Source organism: Sinocyclocheilus grahami, unplaced genomic scaffold (assembly GCF_001515645.1).
Source record: "Sinocyclocheilus grahami isolate Dianchi unplaced genomic scaffold, SAMN03320097.WGS_v1.1 scaffold1422.1, whole genome shotgun sequence".
Lineage (NCBI taxonomy): Eukaryota > Metazoa > Chordata > Actinopteri > Cypriniformes > Cyprinidae > Sinocyclocheilus > Sinocyclocheilus grahami.
This window is the reverse complement of record NW_015506601.1, coordinates 53,806-74,172: the sequence shown is the minus strand read 5'-3', so window position 1 is coordinate 74,172 and position 20,367 is coordinate 53,806. Positions and strand designations below refer to the sequence as shown.

At 35.7% G+C, this 20,367-nt stretch overlaps 1 protein-coding gene across 1 annotated transcript in view; it reads right to left on the bottom strand.

Moving 5' to 3' along the window:
- The window catches only part of abcb7 (ATP-binding cassette, sub-family B (MDR/TAP), member 7), a 60,882-nt gene that overhangs the window by 30,078 nt on the left and 10,437 nt on the right, over nt 1-20,367 (bottom strand). The window contains exons 2-5 of the mRNA XM_016256357.1: nt 19,361-19,441; nt 19,181-19,255; nt 15,514-15,633; nt 3,037-3,169 (exon numbers count right to left, since the gene is read on the bottom strand). Coding sequence (XP_016111843.1) covers nt 3,037-3,169; nt 15,514-15,633; nt 19,181-19,255; nt 19,361-19,441 — 409 coding nt within the window. The remainder of the gene's footprint in view (nt 1-3,036; nt 3,170-15,513; nt 15,634-19,180; nt 19,256-19,360; nt 19,442-20,367) is intronic.

Below are 20,367 nucleotides of genomic sequence, written 5' to 3'. Positions count from 1 at the left end.
TGACAAAATTTTAATTTAATGTAAATGTAAATAACAAAACTAAATTGAAATTTTAAAACAAGCCCCAAATCAAATAAATAAGTAACACAAATAAAAGAAATATCTTCATATAAACAAAATAAGGCTTTGTCTGTGCTCTTTCCATTTAAAATTAGAGGCAATCACTTCCAAACTATTATATAATTATGTTTAATAATCAATCATTAAACATAATAATAATCATTATCCAAACAAAGATGCTGCATACATGCAACATGAGGATTTTTAAATCTAAATTAGATTGTATAATTTCTAAATTTGAAGCAAAAACAGAATGGTTTGACTTCAGTTTTGTGAAACTATACATAAAAATATCTGCATGAAACCGAAACAGCAGACGAGCTGAATGAGACGCAGATGCACTCTCTGCCAGCAGGTGGCGCTTAAAGCGTTTCCTTGGTTTCCGCTGTAAACAAAGCAGCGCTGCACTTATGAACTTTAATATGCATTATACAGAGGCAAGAGGAAAAGAAAAAATACCATCTAAACTTTTCTAAAGACAGTAAGTTCCCCTCAGACAAGGATATAAACTAGCCCTAAATGAATCGTGATTGTTTAGCATCTCAAACGATTTGAATCGTCACATATTTGAATCTATTTCCAACCGGCTCGCGGTTAATCGTTACATCCCTACTGTAGGGGGCTTAAAAAGTTGTACATGCAGTTGCTTAAAGCAAAACAAAGATTATTTTGAGTTTGTCAGTGGTTCGAAGCAGCTTGCCAGCATAAATTTTCCAGAAAACTTTGCGGTGGCTGTTAAACACTGCCATTGGTCCATGAGATTTTTCAGAACAGGAAGTAGTGTAGCATTTACCGCATACTGTGGGCATACTATACATGCATACTAGGAAGAAGTTCAAGTTGTTAATTGCATTTGGCCTCCATTGTGTGTTTATTGTATAGCTCCTTCGAATATACTGATATTGGGACAAACACGACGTTGTGTGGTCTAGCGCTCCGCGCTCTCGTGTCTCCAGACCGGAGCAGACTGTATCCGTTCACATGACACAACGCCAAACCAGACTTCTTTCATGGTTCTTTCAGTAATCTGCTTCTATTGTCCTCATTTGTAAGTCACTTTGGATAAAAGTGTCTGCTAAATAACTAAATGTAAATGTAAATATATACAGTGCCCTCCACAAGTAAATATGCTTAAAAGATGAATACGAGACAAAACTACAGAATGTCACATTTTATTATTAGCCGTTTTAACACATAGATGTTTTACCAAATAAAAAGGACAGCACTTTTAGAGTTTCATCCCCTAAACTGATGCGAGCATAAGTATTGGGACAATTGAACTTAAAGCAAATGTAAAAGTTTAAAAGCTAATATTTAGCTGTGAATCCCTTGCATGCAATCACAGCAGTGAGTCTGCGACCCACAGACATCCCCAGACTCTTGGTTTCATCCATTGAAATGCTTTTCCCAGTCTTTAATACAGCCGATTTTAACTATTGCTTGTTTTGGGGAGTTTCTGCCTTTAGTCTCCTCTTTAGCTGGCGAAATTCATGTTCAGTATAGGGGTGTGCGATATTGACAAAACATTATTACGATATTTTGCCGAGTGTGTTAAGGTGCTGGTATCTTAAGGACTGCCGAAGACAGCTGACTCCTAATGTTTTTAATATTCTTCATATTCTGTGTGGTGGTCGGTTCATACTGATAGAAATTAATCTTTTCCAATAAGTTTAAACTGATTTTTGCATTTTATGGGCATTTTTACCTTTATAAAGCCATTTTTCTAAAAGTGTCCATTATCTTTTGAGTCAAATTTTTACATTTAATCAGGGAATTAGAATAATAAGACATGTGGGCTGTTACCAAGCAAATGAAATCAACACAGAAGCTGCATCTGAAGTGGCATTTAGATGTATTTACACACATGTATTTTGTTTATTGCAAGACATGAATGCATTTAACCTGCAATTACAAATGCATAAATAATGTTTTGATATATTAAACATAAATCGTTGAATACTGATATTTGAAATGATTTAAAATGTGAAAAAAAGAAAAAGCCGAAATTTGAAATTAAAACCGCCAGCAGGTGGCAGCAAGTCACTGTTAATAAGAGAGTCATTGCGATTGAACCGAACCATTTAAACGGTTGATTCATTCAAGAACGAAACACCGTCATGTTGCTCAGAGACACAAAACAGCGCTGTGGCTGTTTTCGGAATGATTTTTGTTGGCAAAATAGAGCAAAATCAAGCAATATGGTGTCTAAAACGTAAGTCTCTTAATTAACTTATTGTTTATTGAATTCAATGTCACATTTGTAATCATGGTCATTTTTGGGGAAAAACAGCACTCTTCGTGTGAAATTGAATAACTATATGAAGTGGTATAAATATATAAATGTTCTGCCATCATGTCTTGAATTTGTGATCATTCTAAATGCATTTTAATAGACTGAATCATGCAGTGAAAGAAAACACACTACATGCGCACACGCACTAGTCTAGACTTCACGTAAGGTATGCGTGCGCTCTGTAGGGATGTTTTGAATGGTTTTTGCAAAACACTCGATAATGTCAAATCGCACATCTTTAAAACAACAATTACGATATTATCGCAGACGATATATATCGCACACCCCTAGTTCAGCAGGATTTAAATCTAGAGACGAACTTGGCCAATCTAAGACCTTCCATTTCTTTGTCCCGATAAACTCCTTGACTGAGCTAGCAGGGTGTTTTGGGTCATTCTCTTGATGATGGGTAATTGTTTAAGAAACCATTGTGGTGAATAATCTTTTCTCTCTGCTAATACAGTGGTATGTTTTAGCCAGGAATTTGAGGTCAATGCTGTCAAATCGACGAGCATATGAAACACAAACCTAGAGCAGATGCATGCATGACAAAACACATTACAATGAGTCTAAAAAGCAATATTGACAAAACTTTTGGGGAAAGGTCAGTTGGCGCTTAATATGCAGCACGCTTCCCAAAATGAAGTCAAACACCTGCCAAGACAGGAGCAAGCAGGACTCACAGCCAATCAAAACAGCCGTTGCCATGGTAGCCACCGTGTTTGGCGCGTCGTTCAGGTTCAACATGTGTCCCGACATCTGGTTCAGGCCGTCCACCGCATATTTAAACATGAAGGGCACCATCACATTGGTTATCTGGAGGACAAGCAGAAAAAAGGAAAGGTTGATGTGAGCACGCCAAGTGTTTTTCTTGGTTCCTGAGTGCACTGATGGGCAGAGAGGCATTAACAGCCTCCTGCAGACACATCTGAAAATGAGTTGCTTGATGCATCCACTAATGGAATCGAAACGGTTGTTAAAGCTAATTAAAAGCTTGCGGACAGCTGCTGGGTCATGCCAATAAACAGCGGAGCATTAGCCGGGCAACATTTCTCTTGAATCTGGCCCCACTTTGGCTCATCCCTTTCATCGTATGACTTATTTTAGGTGAATGGCACATTTCTATGCCACACGATGGCGAATCTTGAGTGAATCTCATGAAGCCTTTTAAGAACATGTCTAGGGGTGTTAATTTGGATGGTTCATCACGATACGATCTGATATCAATTCTCATAGCCAGCGATACAATACCTCAAAAAATTCTGCAATAGGATTCGATTCAGGGGTATATCGATCATTATTATGATATTACGTGCATATTTTACACAACCATTTACTTTTTATTAACTCACAAATGCAACCAAAATATCGAACATGAACATTTATCTGAAAATTGCACATCATGTACCACAATTTGTGGACATCCACAAAAAAACTAAAACTTTTTATTTTTTTATAATAAAGAAAAATAAATAATTGAAAAAAAAAAACAGTCAAGAAAGTCTTTCAGATTTCTGTGCTAAAAAAAATGCAATGTGTAAAATCAAGTGAAAATCCTCACTAGCAAAACAAAAAATGTTTTAGAAAAAATATGCACATGTAGAAAAATAAATATAAAAAATGACAAAAATAAAGCTGCTAAAAGTTATATTTAATTATTTAGGCTGCCACTGGTACGTCGCAGTCTGGGGCACATGCAGGGCTCAATGCGAAGAAACTTTCTACAGATAAACAAATTACAAGCAAACACACAAATAAATACAATTAAACAAACACTTTTCAGATTTTTCAGGCAGGTCTAACAGAAGTTTTCAGGTACAGAAAATGAATAAATTAATCGAATGTAATCTGCACAGTCTTGTAACTCTATCAGTTAAACAGATACATCTTTATTAAAGATACTAAACTTATTCAGTCAAGAGCAGTGAAAGATTTTGTTCTTTGTCTACAAACAGTAGCAGGTTTATTAGTCTGCTGTCACTTTAAGACAAAATGCACGGATCCAATATTACTGATACATAATTTTGTATTTGTTTGTTTGAGCACAAAAAGAAGCGACAGAGAACTCAATTCAGTATTTCAGTATTTGCCCTTACAGGTGAGCTTAATCGAAAAACACACGCATCAGAGGTAATGTGAATGTATTAGGGGTGTAACGGTACACGTATTCGTACTAAAAATTGTGTACCGAACAAATACAGCTTTGTTTTAACCACTGGACGAGCGGAACTTCATTGGAAACTTTGATAAGAAACAAAGTCTCATCTTTCAAATTATGTCCTTTTTTCAGGAAATTCAAACAATAAATGCGGTTTTGGTGTGGCGTGATAGATCGCTGTATAAACGGTTCAAACGGCAGCGCGATCATCTCTTCCTCTTTACTACTAGTTTTAATGCGAAATAAACATGAATGAACATCTCAAGCCTCATGTAATCGCTCAATCAGTGTTTCAACTGCGAAAAGACGGCAATAAAACAGCTTGTAAACAAAATGTCACGTAGCATTTAATTTACCTCATTCAATCATCAGTGTCCACCGCTCGTTAGTGCTCTATAAATGAAGAGCATTTCGCGAAATGTTAGACTATATACTCATTATAGTTTACTTTACCTGCTAGATATGTCTTATTTAATATGTTTAAATAAATCTGTTATGAAACATGTTATGTGAGTCACTGTGTAAATTATTATATTTCAACAACAAATAGAAAATGTAGGCTATAATTTAAAAGTTAATTTAAAACTGCATTATGTGCAATTTACATGTTTGCATACAATTTTTTAATTTGAGTGTTGATTATTCTATAAAAATAAATAGTAATTGAATTCAAGTTTGGGCTCTGTTGTTAACTTTAACCTTATAATAAATAATGTAAGAGAGCTACCTATAGTTTAGAGGTACATTTTTATCCCTAAGAAAATTTTAATTGTAATTAAATTGATTTAAAGAAAGAGCCATTTGTTCAGTAAACCACTGTCTAATTAAAATAAAAGCAATTTTATGTTTAGTGTTTTCACCCTGCTGTACCAAAACCATACCGAACCGTGACGTCAAAACTGAGGTACGTACCAAACCGTCATGTTTGTGTATCGTTACACACCTAGAATGTATACTCGTATATATCGATTTTTTTATGCATTGTGTCAATACATCATATTGTTACAGACCTCTCGTTAGACATCTGAACTATACATTGTTACACCCCTAAACATGTCCTGGTTGCATTTCACGCCGAAAAGATTTTGCATTTTGACATTTTTCATGGCAATTAATCACATTTTCTACCCCAATTACCAAATAACTATGATGCAAAAAATATTGATATCACATAAACTGTAAAGAAATTAAACACAAATAGGGCTGCTTTGTACATTTCTTGAGAAACAACAAAGTAGTTAATTTAGAAAATAAAGTGAACATGGCAATGACCCTATATGACAGATTCTGTGACAAACTCACATTAGCACCGAGCCACCTGAATTGTTGATTATGGCACTATTCGTTGTACTGTCTTTCATTTATGCGGTTTTAAATTAAATTAAATTGTACATTGGTATGTTTAAATATACTGAGAATCATCAATGAGTGAGAATTTTTCAAGAAAAATCTTGAAACGGTCTGAATGAATTCTGTCGTCTACTCAACCTCATGTTGCTCCAAATCTGTATGACTTACTTTCTTCTGCACAACACAAAGATAATATGATAAATGTTGGGGTCCAAACCACACTGGACTCCACTAACTTTCCTTGTAAGGACAAAAAAACAGACATTTCAAAATAAATTTCATGTTTTCAGCAGAAAAAAAAAGAAAGTCATGGAGGTTTGCTTTTACAGGGAGTAATGTCACTACAAAGCAAAGCAGGGATGCGTAGCGTACTAATTACTGCACTGAAGCCTCATTTGTGGACGATAAAAATGAGCTGCCAACACCTCAGAGATAATATCACTATCAAACAGCACGCATCCATAGCAATGCCCTTTTCCAAGAGCACAGAGTCGGGAGGCAAGTGGCTCTAAACCAGATATAGTTACTAACAGGACCACACAATAGCCGTCTCAAATGTACTGCATGAGTCAAACAAAACCTGTCTATTAGGAAGCTGAAGGATTGACAAGCTTTTCTTATTTTCTTGTTCAATAATAGTGTACACTTTTCTACATGTTGAATTCTGCACCATGGGGTGATAAGATGTCAGGGGTCAGACCAGCTAATAATAAAAGAGTTATCCGTTTATGAAGCCCTCGTCAGTCTTTATCTATGTCTCCAGACACATGGGCAGATAAGGCACATGAAATCTCACTGGCCCCACCAATGACGCAACTGAGTTGGTCTCGCTAGTTTGTTTATACACTTGTTTACTTTCAACAAACAAACTACATTGTTTCTACTCCAATAAATCAACAACTACAAATTAATAGTTTTATGTCTCTCAATTGATTTTTATATGCTATGTTGTTTGCATTGCAGTACATTACTTCATTAAATGTGCTGCATTGAATATTTTGACTGTACTAAAGAATAAAAATAGCATAATATGTTTGCAGATATTCAGGCAAAATTTGGTTTTTGAAAATGTGTTCAATTTAACGATTTACTCGTGGAGCCATATTGAAACTCCATTATCTCTGGAACTGAACAATATAGGGCCTTAAAAATGAAGATGCCAAAAGGAAAGTTTGTTAAGACTCAATATCTAAAAGGGCATTAAGATATCTTTAATACTTTTTGAGTTACAGGCCTGCAAACTTTGGAGAAAAAACTTGAAAAGTGCTATTTCCTCATTTTTGAATGGTCACCATTGGCACATAACGCAACAAAGATTGCTAAAGTCAACAGATTATACTAGTAGACCTACCAATCTCTGTGAAAAAAATAACAATGATGCCGCCATCTTTCTGAAGTCATTTTTATCCCCCTGTAATTTGGTTCTGAATCTAAGGCGAAAATTGCCGTTTTGACCCCCCTCCACAAAATAGTGGATCACTCCGTAAATATTCATCCATGACATTTAACATTTTTCCTTTCATCACTATACATGTGTTTGCCTTGCCTCAGAAAAAAATATTAGCAAAATCAAAAATTTGAGCTGGGGACCTCTCGTTGAGTTGACACGCAATGACCCATGAGTGGATTTTAGTCATATTGATTAACTCGACATTTTTATTCCATGGCTTAATTTAATGTCTGAAGTTTACTTGAAAAAAATGTGTTCAAAACTTACAAAAGAAAAAACTTTCAATGTGAAAAATACTGAATTCAGCACCAAAGATTTTTCATTGATATTTCTAGGATCTCAGGAAACACAGTAAATGAGTGAAATGTCATCAGCAGGTCATTTGCTCTGAGAATATCTAGCTGTCAAAAAAATTAAATAAAGTGTCAATAAAAAAAAAAACTTCTTGGTGTCAATTAGTGCAGACAGAAAAGAAAAATAAGGGATGCACAATATTATCGGAGCAATATCGGAATCGGCCGATAATGGCTTTAAATGTAAATATCGGCATTGGCCCGATATGAAAAATTATGCCGATATGTCTTGCCAATAACAGGAATACATTAAGGCCCAATCCCAATTCTATATTTTATACCCCTTCCCCTACCCCTCCACCTACCCATTCCCCTTGTCCCTTGAAACAGAGTGTGGTGGGGTAGGGGTGAAAATATTCCCCTAAGAATTGGGACACCACTACTATACGTCACACGTCATCATACGTCGTCTAGCTCCTACAATACACACACCTATACTGGTGTGCTGGTGTGTGCATTAGAGCCTTTAATTACCATTCTATATTAATGCGTTGCTTACTGACACACACACACATTAGATATCATGCAGCTAACACATCCAGGAGCAAAGAAACTTGTCAACGCTGCCCCATGACTTTTATTAATAACAGTTTAAATACTGAATCGCTACATTATATTTTCCAGCAACGAGAGGATAAAATCGCTGTTTTTGAAGTAAACTCACTCTAAAAAGAGAAACACACAGACGCGCATATACACGCAACTTTTATCTCTCTGTGTCTCTCTCGAATTGGCAATATTTGAAGAAAGGGTTTAGCAATTTATAATTATTGGGGGGACTAGCCCCCCTCAGTGTCTACGGTGGTTATTGCCCTGATCAGACATGAAAATGTTGTGGCACTATCGTGCAGTCTGTAATATGACATGACGTTAGCAAACTTGAGCGATTTTTTGCAAACATTTCTTTGAGTAACATAACCGTAAATATGAACTCACGATTAAATGTAACATAAAACAAATGTTTACTTTTCATTAAAATCTTTATTAATGCCAAAAATGCTTACATTTATGTGTCTTTTTGTTCACTCAGGCAGCTATGTTACCGCTGAAGCCGGTTTACGCTGAGATAATTCATACCCCTTCGTTTGAAGTGTGGTCCCGAAAAATCTTCGTTTGAAGGGCTATCTGGCCATTCCCCTACCCCTCCAAAAAGAAGATAATCAAGACACCCCTACCCCTTCACGTGAACGCGTGAAATGGAGGGGTAGGGGAAAGGGGAAGGGCTAAGGGGTACGGTGGTTATTGCCCTGATCAGACATGAAAATGTTGTGGCACTATCGTGCAGTCTGTAATATGACATGACGTTAGCAAACTTGAGCGATTTTTTGCAAACATTTCTTTGAGTAACATAACCGTAAATATGAACTCACGATTAAATGTAACATAAAACAAATGTTTACTTTTCATTAAAATCTTTATTAATGCCAAAAATGCTTACATTTATGTGTCTTTTTGTTCACTCAGGCAGCTATGTTACCGCTGAAGCCGGTTTACGCTGAGATAATTCATACCCCTTCGTTTGAAGTGTGGTCCCGAAAAATCTTCGTTTGAAGGGCTATCTGGCCATTCCCCTACCCCTCCAAAAAGAAGATAATCAAGACACCCCTACCCCTTCACGTGAACGCGTGAAATGGAGGGGTAGGGGAAAGGGGAAGGGCTAAGGGGTAGAAGTGGGATTGGGCCTAACTCGCATGTGCTCAGGGTGTGCTAGCGATTAGATCACGTCAGCATTGTGGCTCATTCTTGAAGCAAAGTTTTGCCTGAATGGTGATTAGATTCACGGTTTTGGATCGCTGCATTTAAACTGAGAATGCATGTACAGAATGACGAGTTCGGTGTATGATAGTGTAAACGGTAATAGCACGTGCAGCGGTAGCCTCCCCTGGGTCCTAATACCTGCTAGGGCTGGGCGGTATATCGAGTTTGTAAGATATATTGATATTTTCTTTATAAGCGATTCGATATGAGGCAATACCGTTTATATCAATATACAGCAGTTTGATACAAGCGCATCTGAAAATATAGCGGACACATACTGAGATGCTGCGGAGAAAGTGCATAATCCAGTTTGTTCTAAACATGTGACAAGCTTCATATTAAGGTCTTTAAAACTGGTAAGACATAGTTTACGGTTTCGTTTCGCATGTTAGTTTAAGCGGCTCGGCCCGTCATATGCTCCGACAGAAAGGCTGTGTGTGCCGCTGACAGAGACACTAGGCTATTCACGCTATTTAATGTTTTTGAGATGTGCGGTCTTCCTGAATGCATAACTTACATTTCACATGTATATTCTCCATCTGTAAATGTTAGAAAGCCATGGAAATATTTCAATTTTTCTGTTAGAAGTGCATCAGCCTTCTGCTTTGGGATTCTCTGCTAAACTGCACAGACTTCAGTGAATGCATGCACGCCAAACAGACAGAGCTCAATTAAATAGGAGCGCAATAATTATGACTAAAATATACATTTCACTGAAATATTTGTATTTGGACAATAAATGTGACGTGTAGAATTTTAAACCTACAAGTATGTCTATTTTTATGATAGCACCGACTGTAAAGTGACTGTAATGGGGTAATCAAAATAGCCCAACACAGTGGCTCTCAAACTGGGGTAACAAACAAAAAACTAAAGTTTTGGCATTCATTTAATTCTACCCCAACTTAAAGTGACATTAAAACCGAACACGTATTTCTGACAAGCAAAATACCGCTTCTAATGTAAAAACAGGAAAATAGGAGTGCCGTAAACGGTCAAATACATGATATCCAATCAGCTTACCTCATCTTGCATGTGATATGATGCCAGCTGTATATGCTGCTTCAGCAAATCGCGCTGCTGTTCAATGTATCTTTAAAGTAGATCTTCACTTAATAGCATGAAGAGCAAATATTGACACGCACTGTACATTTGAGATCGATTTAAACTCTCTTCGATACAGACACATACCCTGTGCGAGTTATTGTTTTTATGTTCACGAGCAAGAATGCAAATTTCCCTGAATAGCCAAACAATGGCAAATGTGACAACATTTTTACAACAGTTCAACAAAAAAGGTCATATGTTCAATGTATCTTTAAAGTAGATCTTCACTTAATAGCATGAAGAGCAAATATTGACACGCACTGTACATTTGAGATCGATTTAAACTCTCTTCGATACAGACACATACCCTGTGCGAGTTATTGTTTTTATGTTCACGAGCAAGAATGCAAATTTCCCTGAATAGCCAAACAATGGCAAATGTGACAACATTTTTACAACAGTTCAACAAAAAAGGTCATATTAAGTGAACATTTTACATTTTAAATGTAGCCTACATTTTAAACAGAATATTGTCATGTTTGTTCTATTTTGCAACGAAATAATAATAGTTCCAACAAAATCCGTAACATCTGGTGTGCGTCTCCAAGAAACACAGCGGTGTTTCATTATTAGTGAAAGAATCTGCGGCTTTGAACGATTTGGAGAGTCAGTGATTAATAACCCATTCATAACTACAACATTTTGCTTCGTTACTGAATGTATGAATGAATGAATGAATGACTTTGATTAGCCATCATTTATTGCTTTATTTATTATATTAATAATACACTTAATGGAATGTTAAGAATATGACATAAAACATAACATACAATTAATAAGGATAGAAAAGCTTTGCCTCTATAACACAACTAATACAACTCTGTGCTTTTGTTATCATTTATTTTCATGTTTAGTTTAGTGAATTTAACTTCCGCTTAAAACGCCTTATTTTTGTTTTTAGATTGCAATGTTACAATGTTAGAATGAAATGTGATTTTAACAATTTTTTGCACATAATATAAAGGCTTACATGGTTACATTCACTTTATTTGTTTTCATAGCCTTTAATATGTATTGTTTTGTTGGACAACATTGGGCGGTAAGTGAAATGTATATATATTAAATACAGATTTTTTAAAATACAAATACAAAAACACCAAGATATATACCGTATATCGCAAATTGGCCAAAAAATACCAAGATATAAATTTTTGCCCACATCGCCAAGCCCTAATACCTTCTCAGTAAGGAGTTTTAATTATGTAGGGGGTGCTGTTGGCCTACTTCTAATAAAATGAAAGCAAAATACACAAATAATATTTAGACTGCGTTTCTGATTAAATAAAGCAGTAAGTGATGCCATAAAATCATGAGTATGTTAAATTAAATAATTTTATATATACTGATTTATTCATTAACGTGCATGTGCATGTTGTGCATGTGTGTAATGTGTACGATTTTCAGAATTTTTACAACTCTTGCTTTAGATCATTTTCAAATGTTAAATCTTCAAATAAAATGTTAAGGTTACCACTGCATCTTTCTGAAAAAAAAAATGCAGCAACTGAATATAGTTTATTTATAGTTATTTTCAAATCTTCAATGTACTGTCATTATAAACTTCATTGTTGTTTATTTAATTCTAACAAATAAGTTCGTGTTAAAAACTAACCAAAATTAAAAATTATTTGCTTATAATTTCTGCACAGGAGAGACTTGGTGTCATTTCCAAACAAAAGGAAATATATCTGTATTAGCATCGGCTATCGGCCAAAATAAGTTGAAAAATATCGGCATATCAGATATCGGCAAAAATCCAATATAACTTAAAATAACATACAACTAGCGTGTGACAAAATGGTTTGTTAAAGTTGTCGTGATGTGAGGGATCAAATTTCACTTGATTTTCTGACATGTATAGGTTCAAAAACGATACAAAATAAACCGTTTCAGAACTTGACACTTCCTTCTCACTGAAAAAAGAGCATTTATTGAAAACATGCAGCAAAACTACTCATTCCCCACTTCCAGAACACCAGGATACACATTGTTTTTGAATAATGGGAAAGTAAAAAATTGCACTGGACCATCAGCAAATCCGTAATTAACCAGGTATTATGGTATGGTATCACACATACATGTATGTGCACAAATACACTGTATATTCAGTATGTATTTACAACTGATGAATTTTACAGAGTTATGCAGCTGAACTGAGTCAATACTGAACTGACTTGAGCTCTGTAATGACACTGTTGACTTGTTAGAATTTGAAATTCATACTATTGTGAAGCTGCTGTGAAACAATCTATATTGTATAAAGAGCTTTAGTGTGGTCAATCGATAATCCCACCTAAAGATTTTAAACATACTTTTATATTGCAATAATTTCATATTCAATCTTCAAATTGATGGAAACAACAAAGACAGCATATTTATAATATTTGTTTAATGTCATCTTTTTTATGACTTAAGGCGAGTATCACTAAAACCAATCATACTGATGTCTCTAGGATATAGTTTTTTCCCCTAATATTTAACTATTGCCTACAGTCATTCAACATTACAGTATAATTGATGAATTTTAACATTTATTAGACTTTAAAAAAACAACAACTTCTAATTTAAGTGAACTTAAAACAATCCTCACATAAACCTATTATAATAAATATCATTTATCTGTGGCCTTAAGAAATATACAGAAATTTATTAAAGTTTTCAAACACTAAATTCTAAATTATACTCTAAAAAAATGGAAAAAGTACTGGTACATTTGCAGACATTTCGGTTAACTAAAACAACACAATGAAGTGCAAAATTCAAAGTACAGGTAAAATACCTGTGAAAACAGCAAATCCCTTCAAATTAATACAGTACATTCATTGTGCAGTTTTTACAGATTTTTTTACAGTGTAGGATGACACAATACTGTTTATACTGATATAACTCGATGTTGTGAACGCATCTGGAAAATAATGAAGGACACAGTGAGCTGCTGTGGTTAAAGTGCAAGTTGTCCTAATGATGAAATGTGCTTCATGTTAAAGTGCCCCATTATGGCATTTTTAAGGTTCCTAATATTGTTTTGGGAGTCTCCTACAACAGGTTTACATGCACGCAAGGTCAAAAATTACTTCCTTTTTCTCAAAATATGCATTTAATATCACTTCATTTTCCAGCGATTCTCAAACGATTCGTTTGAAGCAGTTCTGAGATTCAGTCTCTAAACCCCGCCTTTCCATGAGCCTACTCTGATTGGTCAGATGGCCCAGTCTGTTGTGATTGGTCCACCGCGTACAGCGTGTGTCGGAAACGATACGCCTGTTGCCATAGTTCAGCATTTTTAACCTCGACAGAAAATATAATCAATTATTTATATTTATTATTTCTCATGCTTACAGGTTGAGATTCAGTGGAGCCAGTTGGTCCAAATAAACCGTGTACTGAGCTCATCTTTCAAGAGCGAGCGTTTGTGAATCCCGCGTTAAACTCCCCGAGATTAAAGAAGCAGTCGTCAGTAAAATGATGGGAACTCAAAAAAAGATTGGGGTTGTCCTGCTGTGAATTTTAACCACTGATTCTTTGCAGCCTCTTCATTCGGAAGTGAAAATAAAATGAATTTACTTTCACAGCGTCTTCTCGACATGATGTGAACCACACGACCAAGCTGCAGTGTTTGAGGGCGGGTCAAGTTGTTCACGGCCGGCCAATGTAGAATAGAGGCGGGCATTATGCAAATCAGTGTCATGTAGCCATCACAGAAGTGAGATTCAAATTACTGACGACTCGTTTAGGCTGTTCAGAGTCGATTCTTTCTTTTGGGAGATAATAACTTTATCGTGCACTTTCGGCTTTACAACTTTGCAGATCGTTTACATTCACATACAGCTACATTACACCCTGCAATGAAATGCGATATTCAAAAAGGCATAATTGGGGCACTTTAAGCACTTCAAATGAACTCATAAGCCTGTTTAAAGTGGCTTGCCCTCCTGCTAAAGGCATGTTCTGTTTGATGCATGTGTTCTCTTAGCCTACACCTTATGGTAGCAACCTTATCTGTAAATGCTGGAAAGTGTTTCCATTTTCCACAAAGGCTATACTTGTTAAACTTCACTGAACGAGCTGTTGCGTCCCGTATTGCTTTGGGAGATTTTTTTTTTTTTTTTAGAGTTTCATAGTGTTGTTCTACTGAGTTTATACTGTGACTCGACTCTCGGTTTACCAGAGTTTATTCAAGTCCTTTCTCGATGCACAGTGATGGGACCAGGTTAGTATGTCACGTGACTAACATCTTACAGCATGCAGAGTAAAGTTGTTTAAGCACACTAGGTTATGAGCGGGTGCCAACTGATGGATTTATGTTATTAGACAGTTAGTGGCGTTCCACGCTGAAGATGTTATTTTCTTTTGATTAGCTTAGAGTTTGGTTGGTGTTAGTGTGTTTACGTTTTTTTTCTTTAGCACCGCTCTTGTCCCTCACTTTGTTATCTTTAATCCCGTACGTTTGTATATAATTTGTAAATAGATATTTATTTGTTTTGGATGTATATATTTGATTCACTGTTTATTGCATTATTGGGTGTTTTTGTTATACTGAATAATTTTTTTCTTACTAAAAGCAAGTTCAAATTCAGTTTTTGCTTCTGCCTTAATCTCACTCCTTAACAGAGTAAAGTATCTTACCTTAAATATCATGCGTTACCTCCCACAACTTCTAGACGCCAAGTAATTAGGGAGACATAACAGCGCTCATACACGTCAAACAGAGAACGCAATAAAAATATGTTGCACCCAAAATTGGAAGCACGTCATATCAGCCGGTTTCCAGCAGTATTGACAGACTTTATGTAAAGACAAAGTCATAGAAAGTCAAAGAAAAGAAAAGAAAAAAAAAAAAACATACCAAAATCTCATTGTACAATAACACCCCTAAACAAAACATATCAAAATACAAACAGCCACTATGTTAATTTTGTCACAGAACTAGAACTGTATAAGAAGACATGAAATGATATGGTGTTGGTATAATAAAGAAACGCACCTTGGCTCCAGCGAGGAGACCCAGCGATATGGCCACTCGAGCACGCAGGTCGGGTCTGTCCTTTGGCCAAACATACATCAACATGGCTGCAAGAATCTTCGAGGAGTTCACTTCCTTCAGCTGCAACAAGCAAAGGTATTGAGGGTTTCTTAGTTTAAAAAGCATAAAGTTACATCTTTTTTTTTTTCATTCACAACTTTCATTCTTAAAACATGTTCATTAAAGCCCAAACAGAATGTTTAAATAGGAGCCTCCCAATTAGTTATAAAGTTAGGGATGTACAGTCAAACCAAAATGTATTCAGACACCTTCAACATATCACACATTATCACAGTTTATTGGCAATGGTTTAAAAAAAACGGTCATAAAATATGACAAGAACTCAGAATTGTTGGGTATAATATGTCACAGTTTACTTTATTTTGCTATCATCACTTGCATAAATGAACTCTAGTGTCCTGCACCCACTAGTAAAAAAATATAAAAAATGATATCTGGTGTCTGAATAATTTCTGGTGTGCCTGTACATTATAATGTGGTGCACTGATGTCTGCAGATGGGGGCAGCAGAGATCCTCAAAGCCTCTGCAATCCGACTCCAGCTCAGCGCCATCAGCGCATGAGAGCAGCACAATGTACAAAACCAGACTGACAACATCGCCAACAACAAAAGCTCTCTGCCAGAACAATAAATCAAAGTAGTTAGTCACGTTTGCTAGATGCGCAGATGAGGTGGCAGCCTACATAAACCGCAGACACCACATCAGGAAGTGTGTTTTGGGAACATGTGAATCCTCTTAACAGCCCAAGTGTCTACATGATCTAATCATAAACAACTGTACTCGACAGTTTAAAAGCTAGAGGAGGAAGAGGTTTTGTTTGTTTTGGATTAAAGAATCTTTGTTCATTTGCACTTAAACATTACAAATGATGGTTGACCGAGTGGTAAAATGAGGCTAATATATAAATCAAACAACTCTCAGCAATGGGAACCGTGTAGTTGAGCACTGACCAACATGATTAATTCAATGATTTACATTTTCTGAGTTCTGTTTTAAATTAATAAAATAATAATAATAATAACAAAAAAATCAAAATAATTAACTACCTAAAACTTTAACAATTAAATAATTCAGGAAAATGTTGACAATAACAGGACCCTACGAAATTGGTTTTATTATCATTTTTTCAAAAGTTTAATTTTTTCAGATTTCTGCGTTTTCTGATTTAATACAAATGTATCTGCAAAAACTGTGGTAAACAACTTCATTTACAATTAAATTAACCTTTTAAAAAGCATTCAAATTAAAACATATCAGTTCTTTTAGAACAAAACCTTGCATTTTTGTCAAATAATGTGCTGCACAGGTGAGGTTTACTTTATAAATGTGTCTGAAAAAAAATCTCTTGATTGGGATAATAAATGTTTTAATACACTATATTCTTATTATTACACTTATAAGTAAATTACATTATACAGTAATATGTCATTAATTTCAAGTTTAATGTCTATGCTGTGAAGACCTTTTGAGTTTCTGAAATCCAGTGTTATACATTAAATTACATTCGATTCTGTGATCGTTGATGTCAGCCAAAAGAATGCGCGTTTTGCTTCAAGAAAGCAACCATACATTCGTGTTGTGTTTTACTTTCATTCTTTTATCTTAATTTATTCTTCATTCATTCATTTATAATCATTTCATTAATCCATTGAATCATATAACCATTTATAATAATAATTGTAAACCCTTTATATACTCATTTCATTGATTCATTAATTGATTAGTCATTGATTATTATTGTTTTTATATTATTTTTCCATTGTTTAGTCTTATGATGCGTGGTTTGAACAAAGATGTTTATCTTCATGAATAAGAGAAAAGTGGGACTGCATATGGAAATTCAATGTTAATGGGATGTTGTTGTGAAGCAGTTTTGTTGGATTTGTGCTCGTCAGACAAAGTCTGAGCATTGAAACTTACGCAACTAAGACTATTCAATAAACTCTGCTCCTTTTTTATCACCATCACTTCGTCTCCTGCTTCTGCTCTTCACTGGCTTTGCTCAGTCAACATCTTGGCTGATAGAAGACTGTTCATACCGTTTTTGGTACCAGACAAGACTTGCTGTTAACGGGTTTTGGGTATTAGACAATTTTGCTGACTAGTTGTTTTGTTACCAGACCAAACTGATATTTTCTGACAGGTTCTGTTGTTTGGGGCTGGATCTGATATTTCAGTCGTGGAGGCATGATCTTCAGTAGTTACTATATTTTGATGAATGACTATGAAGACACACAAATTTGGAAATGACATGTACCAATTAACATTGCACAATAAGCCTAAGAATGGGTTTCAAAAATCAATTTTGATTTCACATTGTGCTTCTCTGTATGCTGTTTTGAATGAACAGAATACAGTGTTTCCCACAGGATTGTGTGGCAGCAGGTGACGTCACATATTCATCAGCATATCTATTGTGTCGTGTTTGCGTTGAGACCAGTTTTGGCACTTCAGATCTGTTCTACTCTCTGAACGGTCACATGCTGTTATACAACTGATTGCACAATAAAGCTGTTCTCATGTACATGTTTTCTGTTTCTCTTGCCATACATAAAACAAGTTCTAAGTGTGACTAAAGACGACCCATTAATACTACATGTTAACCAGGAGTCGCTCTAACTATTCTCCTAAAAATCCTGATTTATTATCATCTGAAAAAAACAACTGTAAATTATTCCATTCCTTTTTTACTCACAATTTGTACAGTGTCCCAAATCTTTTGGAATTGGGTTTGTACACTAAAGAGCGGCTGTATGTGGTGGATTTGGCTATATAACTTTTTATTGTTTGTCTCGTGCAGTGCACTGCCTGCGCCTGAGTATGGCAGAGGATCCTCAAATCCAGGTGTGAAAAACTTGTTGCCTCTTTCCCAAAAAGACTCATGGCTGTATTCGATCAAAAGGGTGCTTCTACTAAATACTGAGCAAAGGGTCTGAATACTTAGGACCATGTGATATTTCAGTTTTTCTTTTTTAATAAATCTGCAAAAATGTCAACAATTCTGTGTTTTTCTGTCAATATGGGGTGCTGTGTGTACATTAATGAGGAAAAAAATTAACTTAAATGATTTTAGCAAATGGCTGCAATATAACAGAGTGAAAAATTTAAGGGGGTCTGAATACTTTCCGTACCCACTGTATGTGCATATTTACAGAAGAACTATGTTCATATGTATAAGCCCAAACAGTCAGTAAGAGACAGGTGCTTTTATACTCATTTATTGACGAGTCGGCTGCGGTACGGCTGATTGCGCAGACATCAGACGCAGAGAGAGGCGATACTGCGCTGGGAAAGTCAGGCCTCGTGCTCGCGGGGCAGTTCTGGCGACATCTTACAACTGAATGAAAGCCAAGCTTCATCCAAAAATGTCACTAGGTTTGTCACTATGTACCTTTTATGGAAAAAAAATCACTAAAGGGGTCTGAAAGTTGCTAAATATAGTGCTAAAGTCATGGCCATGTCTGTGAGACATTAGTGTGGATATTGTGAAGGATATTGTGAATGTATGGGAAACACCATAATTAGCTCATCAGCTAATACAAGCGTCATGTTTTGTTTTAAAAATTCTCAATATGCAAGCTCAATTACATTAAAAAAAAGCCTTACCACATTTTTGGGATCTGCACTGAGTCCTCCACCTGCATTCCCGTGCCAGCACTGTCTCTCTGGAATCTGTAAATACTGAAACACACCAAACCACGTATCAACACTTCTGACAGCATTTTAGAGAAAACATTTTTTTTATATATATATATATATATCAATGTTTTATATTTCCCCACTTACTTTTACTGCTTCTAGGATCTGTTGGCTGTTCTGACCTCTGCTGTTGGCCCATGCTGATGACGCTCGGCTTTGGCTTGACAGCTGAATGATAGTTAAGAAATATGAGGCAAGACATTTATATGAAATATTAAATATATTAATATTTTCAGTCGATTACTTTAGAATTATGTATATAGTTTAACATGTTTCCGAAATTGCATTATATATAAAAACCTCCTCTAAAAGATAATTTCAGACTTAACTAAGAAACACTGTTTACCAACGTAGCTGTATTTAAGCTATAAACAAATAATTTCAGAAAGAAAAAAATAGCCCCGTACCTTTTTTGATACTTGTCGCTGTCAAGATGCTCGCAGCTCGCGATTTTTCGGGGTTGTGGCTAAAACTAGGGGGCATGTTTCAGGCGCCCAAATGAGCTCTTCTGATTGGCTGAAATTCTCTGCTCTCTGAACAGTGCGCACCGTTGCCTCTACAGATGCACAAATCACTTTTGCACCATTTTTTACGCAGATATGTGGTGCAAAAGGGAGAGAGCGTGAAACTTGTCATTTGCAAGCGAAAAACAGTGTTTGAGACTCGTAGCAGCAGATTCACGCCGTTGTAGTTATGCACTTGTGTTTGTGCTAGAAAAAGCACCCAAGAAAAAAATATATATGTAAAAAAACATTCTACAAGCGTGCAAATCTCATTGCAAGAATTCACAAACTGATTTGCGGATGCACAAAACTCGTCTGTGATTTCACATTTTTGATGCAGGTGTGTGAATGTGTTTTGCACCATATTCACTGCAGCAATAGTAGCAAAACTTGTGAGCGTACGAGTTTCTTGATTTGTGATTCATAGACTAGGATTTGTGCACCTGCAGTGAAGGATTAAAGAACGTGTAACTGTTGTGTTGTGTTTGTGGGAGAGAAAAAAATCTACAAGTTTGCAACTTTTGTCTGTGACTTCAGATTTACTGATACACATGTGTGGCTATTCTCTACAACTACAAATTCCGCTGTCAC